The sequence below is a fragment of the Oncorhynchus masou genome, chromosome 23 (assembly GCF_036934945.1).
Source record: "Oncorhynchus masou masou isolate Uvic2021 chromosome 23, UVic_Omas_1.1, whole genome shotgun sequence".
In the NCBI taxonomy this organism is placed as follows: Eukaryota; Metazoa; Chordata; class Actinopteri; order Salmoniformes; family Salmonidae; genus Oncorhynchus; species Oncorhynchus masou.
Genome location: NC_088234.1, coordinates 23,266,677 through 23,281,861, shown reverse-complemented (window position 1 = coordinate 23,281,861; position 15,185 = coordinate 23,266,677). Strand labels below are relative to the sequence as shown.

At 40.4% G+C, this 15,185-nt stretch overlaps 1 protein-coding gene and 1 long non-coding RNA gene across 5 annotated transcripts in view; both read right to left on the bottom strand.

Moving 5' to 3' along the window:
• Positions 1-283: 283 nt before the first annotated feature.
• LOC135509944 (uncharacterized) lies at positions 284-5,555 on the bottom strand. The gene is made up of 3 exons (XR_010451026.1): positions 5,476-5,555; positions 1,305-1,428; positions 284-977 (listed from the first exon to the last, which is right to left on the bottom strand). It is a non-coding gene; the product is annotated as an uncharacterized LOC135509944 (long non-coding RNA).
• A 5,075-nt stretch (positions 5,556-10,630) lies between these two features.
• The window catches only part of LOC135510602 (multiple PDZ domain protein-like), a 69,812-nt gene continuing 65,257 nt past the window's right edge, over positions 10,631-15,185 (bottom strand). For 3 of the 4 annotated variants that reach the window (XM_064931642.1, XM_064931643.1, XM_064931645.1), the window contains 4 exons: positions 13,503-13,607; positions 12,938-13,047; positions 12,738-12,861; positions 10,631-12,557 (listed from right to left, as the gene is read on the bottom strand). In XM_064931642.1, coding sequence (XP_064787714.1) covers positions 12,411-12,557; positions 12,738-12,861; positions 12,938-13,047; positions 13,503-13,607 — 486 coding nt within the window. In that variant the 3' untranslated portion in view covers positions 10,631-12,410. The remainder of the gene's footprint in view (positions 12,558-12,737; positions 12,862-12,937; positions 13,048-13,502; positions 13,608-15,185) is intronic. The other variant, XM_064931644.1, reaches the window with a different exon arrangement.

Below are 15,185 nucleotides of genomic sequence, written 5' to 3'. Positions count from 1 at the left end.
CCGGGTAGTTGGTCTCAGATGAAGGCGAGTAAACCAGATGTGGAGGTCCTGGGCTGGCTTGCTTACATTTGGTCTGCTGTTGTGAGGCCGATTGGATGTAGTGCCAAATTCTCTAAAGCGACGTTAGAGATAGCTTATAGTAAAGAAATTAACATTAAATTGTCTGGCAACAACACTGGTGGACATTTCTGCAGTCAGCATGCCAATTGCATGCTCCCTCAACTTGAGACATCTGTGACATTGTGTTGTGTGACAAAACTGCACATTTTGAAGTGGTCTTTTATTGCCCCAAGCACAAGGTGCACCTGTGTAATGGTCATAATGTTTAATCAGGTTCTTGATATGCCCGACTTGTCAGGTGGATGGATTATCTTGGCAAAGGAGCAATGCTCACTAACAGGAATGTAAACAAATTTGTGCATAACATATAATCAACTAAAAATCAAATCAAATTTATTCATAAAGCTCTTTTTACGTTAGCCGATGTAACAAAGTGCTATACAGAAAACAGCCTAAAACCCCAAACAGCAAGCAATGCAGATGTAAAAAACTCCCTAGAAAGGCTGGAACCTAGGAAGAAACCCAGAGAGGAACAAGGCTCTGAGGGGTGGCCAGTCCTCATCTGGCTGTTCCGGGTGGAGATTATAACAGTACATGGCCAAGATGTTCAAATGTTCATAGATGACTAGCAAGGTAAAATAATAATAATCATAGTGGTTGTACAGGGTGCAACAGGTCAGCACCTCAGGAGTAAATGTCAGTTGGCTTTTCATAGCCAATCATTCAGTTAGAGACAGCGGTAGAGAGTCGAAAAACACCAGGTCTGGGACAAGGTAGTACATCCGGTGAACAGATCAGGGTTCCATAGCCGCAGGCAGAACAATTGAAACTGGAGCAGCAGCACGACCAGGTGGGCTGGGGACAGCAAGGAGTCATCAGGCCAGGTAGTCCTGAGGCATGGTCCTAAGGCTCAAGTCCTCCGAGAGAAGAGAGACAGGGAGACAGAGACAGCGAGACAGAGAGAGAGAGAGAGAGAGAGAGAGAGAAGGAGCATACTTAAATTCACACAGGACACTGGATAAGACAGGAGAAATACTCCAGATATAACAGACTGACCCTAGCCCCCCGACACAAACTACTGCAGCATTAATACTGGAGGCTGAGACAGGAGGGGTCGGGAGACACTGTGGCCTCGTCCGACAATACCCCCGGACAGGGCCAACCAGAAAGGATATAACCCCACCCACTTTGCCAAAGCACAGCCCCCACACCACTAGAGGGATGTCTTCAAACCACAAACTTACCTCCCTGAGTCAAGGCCGAGTATAGCCCACAAAGATCTCCCACACGGCATGAACCCGAGGGGGGCGCCAACCCGGACAGGAAGACCACGTCAGTAACTCAACCCACTCAAGTGACACACCCCTCCTAAGGATGGCATGGAAGAGCACCAGTAAGTTAGTGACTCAGCCCCCATAATAGGGTTAGAGGCAGGGAATCCCAGTGGAGAGAGACGAACTGGCCAGGCAGAGACAGCAAGGGTGGTTCGTCGCTCCAGTACCTTTCCGTTCACCTTCACATCCCTGGGCCAGACTGCACTCAATCATAGGACCTACTGAAGAGATGAGTCTTCAATAAAGACTTAAAGGTCGAGACCGAAACTGCGTCTCTCACATGGATAGGGAGACCATTCCATAAAAATTGATCTCTATAGGAGAAAGCCGTGACTCCAGCTGTTTGCTTACAATTTATAGGAACAATAAGGAGGCCTGTGTCTTGTGACCATAGCGTACCTGTAGGTATGTAAGGCAGGACCAAATCGGAAAGATAGGTAGGAGCAAGCCCATGTCATGCTTTGTAGGTTAGCAGTAAAACTTTGAAATCAGCCCTAGCCTTAACAGGAAACCAGTGTAGAGAGGCTAGCACTGGAGTAATATGATCACTTTTTTTGGTTCTAGTCAAGATTCTAGCAGCCGTGTTTAGCACTAACTGGAGTTAATTTAGTGCTTTATCTGGGTAGCCTGAAAGTAGAACATTGCAGATGTCTAACCTAGAAGTGACAAAAGCATGCATATATTTTTCTGCATCGTTTTTAGACAGAAAGGTTTAGATTTTTTCAATGTTACGTAGATGGAAAAATGCTGTCCTTGAAACAGTCTTGATATGTTCCTCAAAAGAGAGATCAGGGTCCAGAGTAACGCCGAGGTCCTTCACAGTTATATTTGAGACGACTGTACAACCATCAAGACTAATTGTCAGATCCAACAGAAGATCTCTTTGTTTCTTGGGACCTAGAACTAGTATCTCTGTTTTGTCTGAGTTTAAAAGCAAAAAATGTGCCACCATCCACTTCCTTATGTCTGAAACACAGGCTTCATGGGAGGGCAATTTTGGGGCTTCGCCATGTTTCATCGAAATGTACAGCTGTGTATTGTCTGCATAGCAGTGAAAGTTAACATTATGTTTCCGAATGAAATCACCAAGAGGTAAAATAAATATTGAAAACAATAGTGGTCCTAAAACGGAACCTTGAGGAACACCAAAATTTACAGGAGGACAAACCATCCACAGAGACAAACTGATATCTTTCCGACAGAAAATATCTAAACCAGGCCAGAACTTGTCCGTGTAGACCAATTTGTGTTTCCAATCTCTCCAAAAGAATGTGGTGATCGATGGTATCAAAAGCAGCACTAAGGTCTTGGAGCATGAGGACAGATGCAGAGCCTTGGTCTGACGCCATTAAAAGGTCATTTACCACCTTCACGATTGCAGTCTCAGTGCTATGATGCCGTCTAAAACCAGACTGAAGCATTTCGTATACATTGTTTGTCTCCAGGAAGTCTATGAGTTGCTGCGCAACAGCTTTTTAAAAACGTTTTGAGAGGAATGGGAGATTCGATATTGGCCGATAGTTTTTTATGTTTTCTGGGTCAAGGTTTGGCTTTTTCAAGAATGGCTTTATTACTGCCACATTAGTGAGTTTGGTACACATCCGGTGGATAGGGAGCCATTTATTATTTTCAAAATAGGAGGGCCAAGCACATTAAGCAGCTCTTTCAGTAGTTTAGTTGGAATAGGGTCAAGTATGCAGCTTGAAGCTTAGAGGCCATGACTATTTTCATCAATGTGTCAAGAGATATAGTGTTAAAAAACTTGAGTATCTCTCTTGATACTAGGTCCTGGCAGTGTTGTCCAAACTCAAGACAATTGAGCTTTGGAGAAATACGCAGATTTAAAGAGACTGTAATTTGCTTTCTAATGATCATGATATAAATGTGGGAAAATAGGATGATCGAGCAGCAGTGAAGGCTCTTCGATACTGCACAGCAGTGTCTTTCCAAGCTAGTCGGAAAACTTTCTGTTTGGTGTAGCACCATTTCCAGTTTTCTGGAAGCTTGCTTCTCAGGGCTCTAGTATTTTCTGTATACCAGGGAGCAAGTTTCTTATGACAAATCTTTTTTTTGTTTTCAAGGGTGCGACTGCATCTAGGGTATTACGCAAGGTTAAATTGAGTTCCTCAGTTAGGTGGTTAACCGATTTTTATACTCTGACTTCCTTGTGTAGCTGGAGGGAGTCTGGAAGGGCAGTCTAGGTATCTTTGGGTTGTCCGAGAATTTATAGCACGGCTTTTGATGGTCCTTGGTTGGGGTCATGGGCAGATTATTTGTTGCAATTGCCAACGTAATAAAATGGTGGTCCGATAGTCCAAGATTATGAGGAAAAACATTAAGATCCACAACATTTATTCCACGGGACAAAACTAGGTCCAGAGTATGACTGTGGCAGTGAGTAGGTCCGGAGACACGTTGGACAAAACCCACTGAGTCGATGACGTCTGTGGACTTTTCCATGTGAATATTAAAGTCCCCAAAAATATGAATATTATCTGCCATGACTACAAGGTCCGATAGGAATTCAGGGAACTCAGTGAGGAATGCTGTATTTGGCCCAGGAGGCCTGTAAACAGTAGCTATAAAAAGAGATTGAATAGGCTGCATAGATTTCATGACTAGAAGCTCAAAAGACAAAAACGTTTTTTTGTGCATATGGAACATTTCCGGAATCGTTTATTTCAGCTCATGAGATATGAGACCAAAACATTACATATTTATATATTTTTTCTGTGTATGTTCGTTAGTTTGTCTGTTCATATATTAGAATGAACTATGGCTCAGTAAGCGATGACCTTTGACCCTTTGAAAGTGTCAACCCAGGAAGGTGTAACTTGATCAACCGGTTGGTAGACTGTCTCCCTCGGTGTAGCCGACACAATAAGGCCTTTTATGTAATGTAGAAGTCAGATCCATGCACAAGATAGAAACCGCTTCCTTGTGCATGAGTGCGCCCATCGTTTAATCTTTTCACACCATGTTTAGGCATTTGTTCAATCATTCATGTCCCTGTGTGCAAACATGTATCAGTGTTCCGAGTGGCAGGTTTTTTTTATACGTTACGACATTTTTGAGATCACGCAGACATGAAAATGTGCTTTGTATCAGAGTAGTGACTAGGGAGCCAGCACACTTACGCTCAGGTTTCAATGAAATTAGTGTCTCACGCTCTGCAAAAGTTATTTGTCTATTGTAGCAGGCAAGTAGCACTTTACTTGAAGCATGGTACAAGTTCCTTTAGGGAACCAGCGAGTGTTGCAGTATGATTCCTAACAACCTTCAAGTATAGTGTTTCCAGAATACCATTATGACGACAACATTTTAAAATGAGGAAATGCCTACACTACAGGAAACGGTAGAGAAACCATTTGTTATGGAGCTAAAGTTAATTGCCCTCTTGATTCATTGTCTGTACTGGCCTCTTCAACAACTAAATGCCATCAATTAAAAACTTTGGCTGCTTGTCAGCATAGACTGTGCCGATCCACTGTCTACCCCATCCACTTATTGGTTAACCAGATCAAATGTTATGCCGTTTTATATTTCTGAATTATACATTTTGCTCTCAAACAGGACAAAACAAACATCAATCTTGCTATGTTTGTTGACATGCTGACTCCACACTGCTGATCTTGATTTAATGTAGCCTTTTCCAAACATTGAATTTAGCCACTAACATCTATAAGGATAGTTTTTCATAAGACTAAACACAGGGTGTGAAAAGTGTGAAAACAGATTTGAAAACTGAACAGTATGTCTTTGCAGTCAATAAGACGACGTGGATGTCATAGGTAAATACTTGCTACATGAATGACTACTGTGTCATGACAAAAATATTCTATCATTATGTTAATGCTCCTGACAACCTTGTGAAGGCACCCTTCAGCTACAGGGTTCCCATGAAATGATTGAATTCCATAACCAAACTGCTGTAACAATGGAAAGCATAGTTCTTTGTTCTCTATCCATTCCACCATCCCACCACATGCCCTCGGTATTCCAGCTATGCAAGGAAATACTCATACAGTGGCAATAAACTGAAATGTCATGAGAAGGGGTGATGTAGCGTGAGATACCCTACCTTGGCATGTTAGTTGTGTCATCATGAACCACTTGTTGGCAGTGGCTGCTGGTTTCTGTTTGCTTAACCTCTCAATGACCAACGCATAGTCACACCACAACATGATACTGTAGTAGGTGTTTGAACAACTGGCAAACCCTGGCTTCACAACCAAAGACTAAAGCCCAGGGGTGGAAGCATTAGTCAGGGGTTGACGATTCTCTGTTGGGGGATATGTGGAAGTGACTATTGACTATTATTTATAGTTTTGACCCTATTGTACCCTTCTAACTTCATTCCAAATTCAAACTTTGTCTGACTTTTCTGGATCATAAGTGGTCTCATGTCGAGATACGTCTAGCTTAATTTTCACATGGTCTAATCCTCCCTATTCCCTTCTTGATGACACTGGATCTACACAAAATATAGCACAGGGCTTGTACTCCTCAAGATTAGAGGTCTGAAAACACCTGACAGAACTAACTAATGAAATCTGACCTTGCTCAGCTAAGCGTAACCTGGTCGCCCGCATCTGATCTCACTGCTCAGGAACTAGCCCAGACAAGCCAATCCTCTCGTCAGCCAGCTCATGTTTCTTGAGTCTGGAGAGGTTAGGTAACTAACACACAACCCCACAGGCAATTAAAACAGCAGGTGCTTGGGATAGCTCAGCTGTCTATTGCATGTGTCGGGTTCTTGAGTTGTGGCACTGGGCTAACAGCTGTAGGCTACAATACTAGCTAGCAATACAGCGAGGAAAGGTCCTAATCATGCTGCAAATTCACACGTTTACACTATTGTCGCTTTGACTATTGTAAAGTCAATGTGATGTATTGCACGTTTGTGTGGTGGTAAAGGCGATTGTTGAGGCCTTCAAATATTCCTCGGACCAATAGTCTGCTAATGTTGACAATTGGTCAAACCAGCTACCTACTATATATCAACAAGGTTAAAGATTTATATGGTCAAAAATGGCTTTGATTTATCTTTAGGTTGAAAATGTGAAAAGTCAGTGATGAAATGACAAATCATTACTTCCAGTCAGAACCTCATATTCCAGAATTTCTGATTGAATTTTAAGGCAGCATTGTTCTTTTTTGAATGGCGCTATCTATGGTTATGATTCCAAGATACAGAAGAACCAAATTGACAATAAAATGATTTGGATAGCAAAAAAGGGAAGTTTTCCACTTGGAAAGAGACAATTGGTGATTGGAGTATTTGTTTACATTTGGCTGTTTTGAAAAAGGAAACATGTCACTTGGTTTTGTAGGAGATTACTTAGTTCTGGGTGTCTTGGGGTGGTTCTTCCATTGAATTCTGAGTCAGTAAGCACAGACAATGCCTTAGCTTAGCAATAGCATGACAGCAAACAACACACACACACACACACACACACACACACACACACACACACACACACACACACACACACACACACACACACACACACACACACACACAGCTCTAGCCACAGTAACAAGTCACACTTTTTGACACTCCAACACTGTGAAGAGAAAAACCCAGCCAGAGACCTCTTACAAAGGTTTCATCAGGGGCGAAAATTTGGTTTTAGAGGTGGTTGGGACATAACTTGGCAGGGGGTCCTCCCTCAGAATTTTTTAATTCTAACAATCTAATGACCTGTTTGGGGTCAATTTTGGGTCATTTATTATGAATAAGAATATAATAAGGTTCTAAACACTTCTACATGCATGTGGATGCTACCATGATTATGGATTGTGAATAACGATGAGTGAAAAAGTTATAGACGCACACATATACCCCCCCCCCCCCAAAAAATGCTAACCTCCCGTTATTGTAATGGTGCAATGTTAGCATGTCTTGGGGGTATGATATTTGTCAATCTAACTTTCTCACTCATCATCATTCACGATTTATTCAGGATTATCTGTAAGTGTTTAGAAACATATTCTATTCTTATTTACAATAAAAGTGATTCCTAAATGACACACTTTATTTACCATGAATTTTTATTGGGCAAAATAATCTGAAACACAACCAAAACAGACACCAAATGCACCCCAAAAATGTCTAGAGTCACAATTTTGATGTAGTCATTGCGTGCTATGAATGTGGGATCAAATACTTAACTTTTTCTACTCTAATACACATACAAGTGAATTTGTCCCAATACTTTTTTTTGGGGGGGGGGGGCTATGTACAGAAAGTGCTCTAAAATTCTAAACGGTTCCCCCAATATGGATAAAAATACCTTCAAATTAAAGCTGACTGTCTGCACTTTAACTTCATAGTCATTGTTTGATTTCAAATCCAAACTTTGAGTATAGGGGCAAAAGAAGAAAAAAATGCTTCACTGACCGAATAATTAAAGAGGACACTGTAATTCCTATCATAGGCTTAATAGCAATGTAGAGATATTTTTAGTTGCACACAATATAGCTGGATTGCCCCATCCTGCCCCTAGGGGTCCACCGCCCTGCAGCGCCCCAACAACACACCTCACTCATCTTTAGGATCTTAGTGAAACATTCATTATTGGTTTCAGGTGTGTTAGGCCATGGCCAGAGTGACAACCAACAGTACAGCAGACTCCCAGGGCCAGGACTGAGCAGCCCAGCTGCTAGAGATTGCCTAAATAGGTATATCCCCTGACATGAGCATGACTTCAATACAAACTCCATTTGTCGTACAGCATTCCATATAAGGCACCCAGACCATATGGAAGTTGCACAGTACACTTTTAATCTTGTAATAAATACAATTCTGTGATAATTACCTTGACATCAATTTTGACGCAGGAGGATAACCAACCCTCCAATTAATGGCAATGCATTTCTTAGCTGCTATAAATGCAAGGTTACACAGTTTTTTCTGATAAGTCTCCAGTATCAACATTTCCAAGCAAAGAAAAACAGGGAGAAGGGAGAAGCTGTAGACATGCTGAGATAAAATAGCATACTCTTTGCCAGAATTCATTACAAGACCGTAACAAATGAAAATATGTCCTCTTGTGTTTTACACCTCCAGCAGAGGAATAACATTTCTGAGTGCCTGATATTCAGTTTGACGGACATCTAGTACGTTCTATGGATGGTCTTAAACTGCAGTAATGTATGTCTGAGATGATATGAACATGACTGGGCATTCTAACATATGTGTTCATACATCATCATCAATAGTCTCCCAGGTCACGTTGTTGTTTTACATGTTTTGTGTCATTAGGAAAAGCCTCCAACCCTTGATACAGTTTGGATTTTTTATTTATTTTTATTTATTTTACCTTTATTTAACCGTTATTTAACTAGGCAAGTCAGTTAAGAACAAATTCTTATTTTCAATGACGGCCTAGGAACAGTGGGTTAACTGCCTGTTCAGGGGCAGAACGACAGATTTGTACCTTGTCAGCTCGGGGATTTGAACTTGCAACCTTTCGTTTACTAGTCCAACACTCTAACCACTAGGCTACCCTGCCCCAAAATCAACTTTAGAGGTTTGTCAGACTGCCTTAATAAAGTACAGTAGTTTCATTCTTGGACGCTTCTGGCTTGTCCAGTGTTTGCTGCACAGAAATAATAGTGTTGCATCTGCAAATGTTCACCGTAGCGCCATAACAGACTGGTCTTCCCTGGTTGCCTGACCCTGCTGAGATGCCTGCTACCATCTGATCCTGCTCAGATGAGGCATGACAAAGAATTACCTTGGTATACATTTAAACATTAAATGATCCAAGAATAGTATTAATGGTTCAATAATTGAAATGACCATTATTCCCGGATCCCAAACTGTAGCCCATCCATCAACTCAAGATGGAACTTTGTATCCATTCACTGGTTGTTATAATATACTGCAAAATTCACCTGAGCTCCGTAGACTGGTCTTCCCTGGCTGTCTGACCCTGCTGGGACACTGGTCACAATCTGATCCTGCGAAGACATGATGAGCATAGTGTTGTGTACTGACTGTGCACCAGGACAGTGAAGCCTGTAGAGCTGTTTATACCTTGTCAGTGTGAAAAGTAGGGAATTAGCTAGTGAAACTGAAAGCACAATAACTTTATATTGCTATACTGACTCTAATAAAAACATCAGAATATCAGTCTTCAATTTCATTGTTTGATTCAGATCTAGTGTGATTGAGGCAAAACTAATGGCTAAAGCTCACTAATGTTAGCCAACTTTTGGCTAGATCTAATGGTACACCAACTGGTGAAAACGAGTTGCTTTTACAACTTGCACGCTCTGTGCAGGTGTACATGTGTTCCTAAATCCAGCCAGCTCATTACACCAAACAGCCTACCTGACTGCTCTGAGGCGTCCGCATGGTCCAAAAGCACACAGATGCCTCTTTTTGTATCATAGTGCAATTATGAAACTTGGGTGGACAAAAATGCAATTTCAGAACATGGGGAGGGGGGGGTCACATCCCTCCCGTCCCCAGCGAAAGATGCTGCCCTGGGTTTCACCCTTTCAACCGGTCCGCTTGACTTCCCATGGTAATTGAACACTTCTGTTTTTTTTCTTTAAACTACTGTAGCTTAAGAAAAGGATTTCATGTGTAGGAGGACCTCACACAGACCACATGCTATACTGTGAAACAGCTGTCTGTGTGGACATCCTACAGTAAATCTAAACAGAGATCCTTTCTCTACTCTCACTCTGAAAAAGCTCCATAGAACAACCTGGGTTTGTTCATTTGGGCTCTCATCCAAAAATCTTTACATTTTGCAACAGAAAAGGAACATTCGTTTCACATTGGAAAGGTCTAAGTAGTCAAATTTCTTCCATTTGGTGCCTAAAGAACATGACTAAGGATGAACTAACTGTATTATGTATGACATTACTATCCTTTAGATATCTAAGAAAGTATCAGATTTTATATACTGTACATTTTCTGCTTAGATGTGTGGGTTTGGAGCCATTCCTTTTAATCTTACAGTAGGTATAGCCTCTAGCTAATAATATATCAGCTGCATGAGCCACATTCGCACCTCACATCCTCATAAATCCTGAATCCACATGATATATTAGTCAGATGTGCAGGTCTTGTGTGACGCCGTAAGCCTCCAATAACAACCACCGCTTGGTGGATATTCTCAATAGAATTGCCTGTTAACTGTTACAAAAACAGTTAGGCACAGTAATGAAAAGCCTATGGACTCTATGACATTACTCAAATAAAACCAATCAATAACTGGGGCTTGAAGGTAACTTTTATTAATTCAGCCTCTGAACAACTCAATACTGTGCTGGATGTACTTAACTAGGTACACATGTTTTGTAATATAGGATCTTAATTTGATCACCCTGTTGCTGGAGAACTGTCCTGACATTTTAAACATGTTGTGTATTTGAGGTTTAAAAGGGCTTCTGAAGTGTGTTATTTCCACTTGGAATCCCCTAAAAAAAATGTCCATAATTATAATCCCACATAATAATTCACATTTCCTGTTGCTGCAGGATTATTTTCCTGCTGTCGCAAACTGGCTCAAATTAAGACCCTACATCTGCAAGAGTGACTGACGCCATGTTAAAAAGGGGATTCATTGTTGTGAAACTAGAACATGGGGTATCTAGCTAATGGTTTGAAATTAATTAGGAAGCTCCAACTTCCTGGAGAGTGACCGGGTGTACAGGCTTTTGTTCCAGCCCAACACAATTGATTCGGCTAATTGTTGTCCATACTGAAAACTGTCAACGGTTGAGTATGTGAAACAGCTGTGCTTAGTGCTAGGTTTGAGTAAAAGGCTGCAATAACTCTCCAGGTTGGAGACAGCTGAGATGGACCATATTAACTGGTTTTCTTCACCTACTATCATATTATGATAAAGTACGGTCATGGCAGACAATGACCATAAAAATAGGTAATACTTGAACGGTAAAATACTGTGAAACAATACTTCACATCTGCATTAGTAAAACTACACTACGTCTCATACGCACCCTCTCCGTTCCCTGAGTGTGTGACCATGTACACACACTTAGATACTTGGTCTGTAGAACGTCTGACCAAGAAACCAAAGCTTTAAGATCATTTCACACCTGAAAAGGTGGTTTGCGTCACAAACAAAACGTTATTCAAATGTTAAATCAGTCTAGAGTCTAGACTTAAATACGACAGTGACTTCACTATAGAAGAGGATGGACAGCAGTTTACAGTAGCATAAGCTTTAAATAATGGTCTTATTCTACCAATATTTTTCAGATATTGCTTAAAAGGGCCCTTAACCCTAAATATCATAATAACACAGTCCATGTCTGAGCATAGAAAACTAGAGTATAATAGATCTGAGCCACATTGTCCAGTGAATATTTCAGTCTACCTGCAGTAGCTTCTTGTAACCTTCTTGCGAAGGTTGCAAAATAAATGTACACATACCTGTTCATTCAATCAATGCACCCACCCTGCTTGCGCGCAACAGCTAGAGTCTGCGTGGCCAGGCGCTAAAATAGAAGTTGGCTCTATTTGTCAAGCTCAACGCGCTGCAAGTCCTGCCTCTTTATCCTCATCGGTGTTTAGGAGCATATACCCACGTGGGTGATTGAAAGATTAACTGAGGTCCCCACTCCAGTCGGTTGTAGTAATGCACCGTAAAGTTGGTTGCCAACCACCATATAAAGTCCAATGAAGAAAAAGAAGCCAAAAGAAAGGAGGAGATATGACGAGAAACTAACTAATTAACTAGCAAGCGAGATAGCTAAATTGCCATAAATGTTTAATGCTATTCGACCTGTCCACAAATTAATATAATTGGTTCAGAGTTTGTTTTGATATTTCAACCTGTGTGTTCTGATCGCTTCTGGTGTGGGTGAACAAAATCAATTTGCGCGCGTCCGGTTTGGTCAGCATGTTAGAGTTTAGGAATGGGTGTGTTCACATTTCAATACATATACAGTATATTAGGGTGAGTGTGTGTCTACACCAAGATCCAAGGCTTTGTCTATGCGTGTAGGGTGAGGTGTGTGTGTGTGTGTCTAGGAGAGCACAGTGAGGGCAATTGTTCCCTTGGTCCTCTTCAGGATGCCCACGGCCTCCTCGTGGGTGACCCCCTCCAGACTCTGTCCGTTAACAGCCATAATCTGATCCCCCCGCTTCAGACGCCCGTCCTCTGACGCTGCCCCCTGGAGAACAGACACGCCAGGTTACCACACAGGTTACCACACAGGTTACCACACAGGTTACCACAATTACAACTGTCATAAATGTACATTCAAAAGGAATATATTTAATCGATATAACATACTAATACTGACTTTCTCTATGAAACATCATTTAGCGAAGAAAATTAGATTTCCCCTAACCTTCCCAAACACGGTTTTCACATAAATGGGCAGGTCTCCATGTGGGCTTCCAAAGCCACCAACAATGCTGAAGCCCAGGCCATCTGGGCCCCTGGCCAGGGTAATGGTCTTATACTGAGGAGGTCTGTAGAACGGAGGGAAATGTTTCTCAGGCCTTGTACGGGTTTCGACAAACAACAGGTGTGTGTGCGCGTACATACCCCAGGTCGTCGTGGAAGATGCTAGTAGCAGTAAGGCTGGAGACTGAGAGTCCGGCAGCTGTCTGCTCCTGAGACGGGCCGGTCACTGTGGTATCACGCCCTGCTACCACCTGTTGGGTTTTGTTGTTGCAAGACAAATGATACATGAAAAGGTAATTTAGTTTAGTTTGTTCAGTTCATCAGCTCATTTTCGAGCACTGCAATATAGAACAATTTCATCATCAACATTTACAGACAACTTGACGTAGATGACAGCAAGCACATAAAACAAAACAGAGCTTTATACTGTACATGCTCAAGCTACCGATAATGGATAATATATCAATTAAGGGTATCTCAATCTCCACAGTACGCAACCTTGGATACAAGACTATACTGATCTTTTAGCAACAATGCATATACAACGTATATATGAAAACCTCTACTTCATCAGTATACCTGTATTCACAGTTATCACTGATGAAGTAGAGGTTTTCAGATATGCGTTGTACTGTAAATGCATTACTGCTAAAATACCAGTACAATCTTACTGTAGTTGGGAGAATGATGTTAGTCTTTCACTGACCTGCAGCTCGATGGTGCCGGTGGCATTCTTCAGCAGGGTGACAGCCTGACCGTGGCTCATACCCTCAGTAGCGGTACCACAGATACTGACGATCATGTCACCGATCTGGAAGGGTCACAGAGAGATCACAAGGTTAGAGGTTACAGCATGTGCTAACCCCTTGGTCACAATGTTTGTAATACCGGTACATATGGGTTAGAGACAGCAACTAATACTAAATCAATCCCTTAATCGTTCTCCAACCCCATACCTCCTAGGAATAAAACTAACAAAGACGTATTTAAGGAATAGTAGTGTAAACTAACAGACGTATTTAAGGAATAGTAGTGTAAACTAATAGACATATTTAAGGAATAGTAGTGTAAACTAACAAAGATGTATTTAAGGAATAGTAGTGTAAACTAACAGACATATTTAAGGAATAGTAGTGTAAACTAACAAAGACGTATTTAAGGAATAGTAGTGTAAACTAACAAAGACGTATTTAAGGCATAGTAGTGTAAACTAACAGACGTATTTAAGGAATATTAGTGTAAACTAACAGACATATTTAAGGAATAGTAGTGTAAACTAACAAAGACGTATTTAAGGAATAGTAGTGTAAACTAACAGACATATTTAAGGAATAGTAGTGTAAACTAACAAAGACGTATTTAAGGAATAGTAGTGTAAACTAACAGACATATTTAAGGAATAGTAGTGTAAACTAACAGACATATTTAAGGAATAGTAGTGTAAACTAACAAAGACGTATTTAAGGAATAGTAGTGTAAACTAACAGACGTATTTAAGGAATAGTAGTGTAAACTAACAAAGACGTATTTAAGGAATTGTAGTGTAAACTAACAAAGACGTATTTAAGGAATAGTAGTGTAAACTAACAGACATATTTAAGGAATAGTAGTGTAAACTAACAAAGACGTATTTAAGGAATAGTAGTGTAAACTAACAAAGACGTATTTAAGGCATAGTAGTGTAAACTAACAGATGTATTTAAGGAATAGTAGTGTAAACTAACAGACATATTTAAGGAATAGTAGTGTAAACTAACAAAGACGTATTTAAGGAATAGTAGTGTAAACTAACAGACATATTTAAGGAATAGTAGTGTAAACTAACAAAGACGTATTTAAGGAATTGTAGTGTAAACTAACAGACATATTTAAGGAATAGTAGTGTAAACTAACAGACATATTTAAGGAATAGTAGTGTAAACTAACAAAGACGTATTTAAGGAATAGTAGTGTAAACTAACAGACGTATTTAAGGAATAGTAGTGTAAACTAACAAAGACGTATTTAAGGAATAGTAGTGTAAACTAACAGACATATTTAAGGAATAGTAGTGTAAACTAACAGACATATTTAAGGAATAGTAGTGTAAACTAACAAAGACGTATTTAAGGAATAGTAGTGTAAACTAACAAAGACGTATTTAAGGAATAGTAGTGTAAACTAACAGACATATTTAAGGAATAGTAGTGTAAACTAACAGACATATTTAAGGAATAGTAGTGTAAACTAACAAAGACATATTTAAGGAATAGTAGTGTAAACTAACAAAGACATATTTAAGGAATAGTAGTGTAAACTAACAGATGTATTTAAGGAATAGTAGTGTAAACTAACAGACATATTTAAGGAATAGTAGTGTATGCCACTAGCTATTATTATTACTACTATG